The following is a 6000-nucleotide window of genomic DNA, read 5'->3' on the forward strand; positions in this document are numbered from 1 at the left end:
TCCTACCTATAACTGATGTAGTAGCACCATTGTGATTTTATTTGTTTTATTGTTTTAACACTGTTTACTAATGTTGCCTCTGTTTATTTTTATGCTTGAGCCTTTTGTAGAATGGGCGGGCTATAACTGTAATGTAATAAATAAGAGCCAGTTTGGTGTAGTGGTTAAGTGTGCGGACTCCACTTGCGCCTGCTGGAATGGTCTTGGGTCAGCCATAGCTATCGCTGGAGTTGTCCTTGAAAGGGCAGCTGCTGTGAGAGCCCTCTAAGCCCCACCCACCTCACATGGTGTCTGTTGTGGGGGAAGAAGATTTAGGAGTCTCTGATTCAGAGAGAAGGGCGGAGTATAAATCTGCAGTCTTCTTCTTCTAAATAGAAAAGGAGGGATATAAATCCAAGAAAACAATCATGCTTCCTGATGTATCGTGCTCCATATAGTTGGATCTGTCTTGTCTTCTACTGGCTACCTGGGGGCACCACTACATTAACCTGCCCCTCTCCTCCAAGGAATTCAGGGTGGCATACATTGTTCTCCTTTCCCCCATTCTATCCTTACAACAATCTGGTGAGGTTGGTTAGGCTACTAGTGTCCTGGCCCCACTAGTGGACCTCCTGATGGCACCTGGTGTTTTTTTGGGCCACTGTGTGACACAGAGTGTTGGACTGGATGGGCCATTAGCCTGATCTAACATGGCTCCTCTTATGTTCTTATGGGGCGCCAGGCCTGTAGCTAACCAGGGGCCCATGGAGCCTGGCCCCGACAGGATCAGATCGACATGTTTTTTGAGGGGGGGGGGCAAAATTAAAAAATGGCACCCCCTTATGGGCCCATAGAATAGAATGGATTCCATACCCAATTTGGCACCCCCCACCCCCGGTGGTGCCCGGAGCAAGCGCCCCCCTCTGCCCGCCCTAGATCCGGCCCTGAGCAGGATTTGGGGGCCCCTCGCCCCTTTCCCATAGCTACTCACTCCTATGTAATTTAAATTGTGCCACTGCCCTTTCTATGCCATTTAAAGGGCCTGCCAATCAACTGATTGACAGGCTCTTTAAATCATGCAGGAGGGAGAGGGATGACCACCAGCCTCTCCAGCGTTCTGCACTCACCCCCATGGGCCCCTCCGTAGTGGCACACCCTGCGCCCCCCCCTGTGCCCGCTAGCTACATGGCTGTGGGGCGCCCAGTTCAGCACCCCAGATGGCTGGTGGCCTAGGCAATTGTCTAGGCTGGTATAAGGGGGAGGTATACCCTGGCTGGTATAAGGGAGGGAAAGACTTACATTGAAGCTTACAACGCTTTTACCCATGCTTATAAGCCAGTATCTCACACAAATGGCCTCCACAATCGACTCAGCCAGCCAATTTGATTTCTTCGTCCGATTCCACAAATTATTTTTAAGCAAGGCGCACAAATTAAATGTAAAATCAGGAAAGGGTGTGTGTCTGTGTGTGGGTGGGGGGAGCAGGAAGGGATTTTAATTTAATCAACCGACTGCGGGAAAATTACCTGCCAGCAATATAGAGTGTGTCTCGAATTTTCAACATGAGTTGAAAGTCCAGCCTGTGTTGGGATTCGTTGCCTGAAGGGTGTCCTCTAAACACTGGGTACTGCCTTGAATCTGCAAGTTAAAAATGGGTTACACGCCAGCACTCAGGATTACAGAGATCAAGGATCAATAGGAAGCATTGATTAGCTGTATATGCTGGGAGTGGAAAAAGTTTAAACTAAATTCCTCGTGTCATGTCTGGAATATAAATGACTAAAAGATAGCCAGCATCAGCAAATGCACTTTTTTTTTTTTAAACCACCCCAAAGTAATGCTTTCTTTTTTTAAAAAAAAGTAACTTTAGTTGTCCATCAAAAGTGAGTAAATAAATGGAAGGGGGGGCATCGGAAGGAATAATTCCCGCCGGTCTACAAACAACACTGAATACGAAAAACCAACTGAGGAGTTCTGTTTCGCCCGTTTACTCACAGTGGTAGTCGACAACGTTAATCGGGTCCTCATCTTCTGGGAAGCTGACGGCATCGCATCGGGGAACGGTCAGCAGCACCGCACAAGCCGAGAGCAGCAGGAGCCTCATGACAGACAGGGGCAGGGGGCGCGAATCACTTCTTGGCAATCCTATTCACCTGCGAGAGAGTTAAACACAACCCCCCCTTGCGTTGAGTCTATTGGTTGGAGCCCCTACTGGAGGACTGAATATTTTCTGCACACTTCATGCTAGCAGGGAGGGAGCAACTTCTGAAAGGTCCCTTTGTGTTTTCTCGACAGAAAAACTGCTATGTGACAAACCCGATTAAAACTTTGGTGCAACCAGCTGATGTTAGCTTAAAAAAAGAAACATGCTCAATTTTACAACTGTGCTTTCCCCTCCTCTCCTCCGCCCCCCCCACCCGGCTCAAGGTAGCTGACAAATGTCACCAAGGCTAACAAAACGGGACATGTGAGCTTGCTGACATGGCAGGGAGATTGTTAACGCTGGGATCAGAATATTAATTAAACTGCAATCTCTTTCCTTTCTCCCGCTAATTGCCACACGGTACCCAAGAATGCCTTGGCCTGCAAATTAACTAGAGCTTCTTTCAAAATTCAAGGCACACACAAGCTGCACAAATGGCAAGCCAGCTTTTTACTTTTTACCTTGAGGGCTACATCTCTGGGACCATTTTTTTTTTTATCTCATGCGAATGCTTAATGCCTCTCTTTAACCGCTATGCTACGGCAATTCAAACTCGGAGACCAATGAAATCAAGCCTCTTGGGTTTCATAAATTCATTCCCCACTTCATTTGCTCCCCCACAATGGTAAATGCTGGAGTTTTGAGCATTTTTCAGTTGTTAATTCCGTGGGGTGGAATTTCAACTAGTGTTACAGTGTGCTTTCATGGGTAGTAGGCCCTGGATGTTTCCTCTGGACTAACACAGGCTGTTTGATCTTGGAAGAGTTGCATGGAGAAAAAAACTAACCTTCCCTTTCCCAATTGGTCCCAGTTGGTCTTTCTACCCACAGCCTTTGGTTATTTTTTTTTACAACAATAAAAAAGCTACAGGAATCTATTTGTGGGTCCCCCAGTATCTTCACTTGTTTGGCTCTACATTAACGGGATAACATCCTGTTTTGGAGTCTCTCAACCATATAAGGCACAGTGGAACACGGAATGGTGATATCTGCGCCACGCCAACGGTCCTGCAAACCCTAGGCAAGCTCTAAAAAGTTGGAGACCATGGCTGCAATCACACACACTAAATAATGCACTTTCAATCCATTTTCAATGCACTTTTCAACTGGATTTCACCGGTTCACACAGTAAAATCCAGTTGGAAAGTGCATAGAAAGTGTACTGAAAGTGCATTATTGTGTGTGATCACAACCCAGGATAGTTTAACGCAAGTGGTAAATCCACATTAAAATACAGGCAGTTTCATGTTTGCTCTTATTCAAGTTTCTTTTTTCCCAACTAGCAATGTTGTTTTAAGTCAGTTTAAATATTAACAAGCTCATAAATGATCCAGCCCACATACGTATCTTAAAATATGATCAGTTTTGGAAAATTAACACATTAATATGCTCTGGAATCAGTTCTGTGTACAGACAATTAAGAGTAAGGTTCTAAAAACTTAGAAAACACTCGTTCTACAAACACAGATATTCCTGGAGTTCACCGATAACCCTTGGAACACATTCAAATGTTTTACAGCAATCTATAAACGGTAAAAGGATTCACACAATTTAATCATTTGAACAGTTAAACATTTTATATATCCCTATTTTGTCCACCATTTGGCCACAGTGGATTGCTGCATGTATACACCATGCTTTGGAAAACAATAAAGGGAGGTAGGTAGGTAGGTAGGATAGACATGGAGGTAGGGAGGAAAGATAGACACATGAAGCAAAAAATTAAAGGAGATCATCATGGTGTTAAGAGAGTGCCCAAATCCTTAGATTCATCTCCACTTCAAATCACGTTTGTAGAACCTCCTTTGGGTGTCCCACCAGCTGAGGATAGATGTTGCAACCCAAGAAGAACTCTGGGTTGCAACCCAAGAAGAAACCCAAGAAAAAACCCACAACACTGAAATTTTGGAAGCTCCTCCCCAGATTACTCTGTCTCCCTCTGTTGTTGTCTTCTGCTGGGGGTTGGGATGGGGAAGGTTGGGGTTTTTTTGGTTCGGTCTTTGTTCCCTCATAAACTTTTATTAGCCTAAAAAAGGTAAAGGTAGTCCCCTGTGCAAGTACCAGTCGTTTTCGACTCTGGGGTGATGTTGCATCATGACGTTTTCACAGCAGACTTTTTAAGGGGTGGTTTGCCATTGCCTTCCCCAGTCATCGACACTTTACCCCCAGCAAGCTGAGTACTCATTTTACCGACCTCCGAAGGATGGAAGGCTGAGTCAACCTTAAGCCATCTACCTGAACGCAGCTTCTGCCAGGATCAAACTCAGGTCGTGAGCAGAGCTTGGACTGCAGTACTATAGCTGACCACTCTGAGCTACAGGGCTCCTCTTATCAGCTCCTCCCCTTTGTTTTTATTGGTTCATACGTTCTATTTGTATATATTTTCTATATAATTGAATTTTAAATGCTTTTCATGTTTTCATGTTTGCCACCTTAGGGAACCTGAACTGAGTGAAAAGGAGAAATAGAAATGTTTTAAATCCATCAGTCAGTTGCTAGCTACAAGTTCGCTCAAAGTTTATCAGTTACAGACACTGTCTCTGCCTTCTGTCTTTGTCCAAAAGGCATTTGAGAACCAAACACATTTCAACAGTCAGGAGGTGATAATTTCCCTCTAATTAAGGAAGTTATCGCAGCTCTAAGGGTTTCAGGAAACATCTTTTTTTAATGCTCTTGAATTACCTGTCAAAGGCTCATGCTTAATTTTTTAAAAATCCAATATATATCAGTTGGTTCTGGAACTGTCACTTTGTATTCAACCCATATAGGCTGCCATATACATATATGTACATATAGATATATTTGTTTCTTTTGACTAACAAATGTAGTTAAGAAGACCATTTTGCTCTGTTTTCATTTGCTTGTTTTATGGCCTTTTGTGCCATTCATAAACCTATTTATTTATTTATTTAAAAGACCATGTTACTACTTCAGAGACCTGCTGGAGGAAGCTCATAACTAAAAATGATGATAACGCTAAAACCACACAACCATTCAAAACAAATGGTTCAAAACAAGGCAGAGCATAAAAACACACCATTAATAGAGCCCAAAGCATTAACACCAGCCAGAACATACCCACAGACAAGCCATTAAAAGACAGCCCCCAGGGTAGAGCAAATTATTTTTAGTGAAAGGAAATGTTTGGGCCTGGTGACTGAAAGAGAACCGGGGCAGCTGCCAGTCAAGTTGCACGGGGCAGGGTATTCCAGAAGCAAGGTGCCAACACTAGAAAAGCCCCGTCTCTGATCTCTACCTGCTCTATCTATGTAGGCAGGGGAGCAGGGGCTTGTGAGGGGAATGTTAACTGGATGGCAGGGCAGTAAGAACTTTTCTTGCTGTCCACTCAGAGCTGATTTATGGTGATCCTGTGGGGTTTTCCAGGGAAGAGAAGTTCAGAGGTGGTTTGCCATTGCCTGCCTCTGCGTCACTACCTTGGACTTCCTTGGAGGTCTCCTATCCAAATACTAGCCAGGGCTGACCCTGCTTAGCTGCCAAGATCTGACAAGATCATGTAGTCTAGGCTATCTAGACCAGTGGTCCCCAACCTTTTTGGCACCAGGGACCGGTTTTGTGGAAGGCAATTTTTCCATGGACCCGGGGGGGGGGGGGCGGGGGGGATGGTTTCAGGATGATATGATTGTGCACTTTATTTTGGTGTGGTGGTTAAGTGCGTGGACTCCTATCTGGGAGAGCTGGGTTTGATTCCCCACTTCTCCACTTGCAGCTGCTGGAATGGCCTTGGGTCAGCCATAGCTCTGGCAGAGGTTGTCCTTGAAAGGGCAGCTGCTGTGAGAGCCCTCTCAGCCCCACCCACCT

The 6000-nt window shown here is 45.0% G+C and overlaps 1 protein-coding gene across 8 annotated transcripts in view; it reads right to left on the bottom strand.

Annotated features, from left to right (window-relative positions):
- SEMA6D (semaphorin 6D) overlaps positions 1 to 2129 on the bottom strand; it is a 43056-nt gene extending 40927 nt beyond the window's left edge. For all 8 annotated transcript variants that reach the window (XM_060260393.1, XM_060260388.1, XM_060260391.1 and 5 more), the window contains exons 1-2: positions 1975 to 2129; positions 1506 to 1617 (exon numbers count right to left, since the gene is read on the bottom strand). In XM_060260393.1, coding sequence (XP_060116376.1) covers positions 1506 to 1617; positions 1975 to 2083 — 221 coding nt within the window. In that variant the 5' untranslated portion in view covers positions 2084 to 2129. The remainder of the gene's footprint in view (positions 1 to 1505; positions 1618 to 1974) is intronic.
- Positions 2130 to 6000: the final 3871 nt, after the last annotated feature.

This window comes from Heteronotia binoei, chromosome 19, assembly GCF_032191835.1.
Source record: "Heteronotia binoei isolate CCM8104 ecotype False Entrance Well chromosome 19, APGP_CSIRO_Hbin_v1, whole genome shotgun sequence".
NCBI classification, from domain to species: domain Eukaryota; kingdom Metazoa; phylum Chordata; class Lepidosauria; order Squamata; family Gekkonidae; genus Heteronotia; species Heteronotia binoei.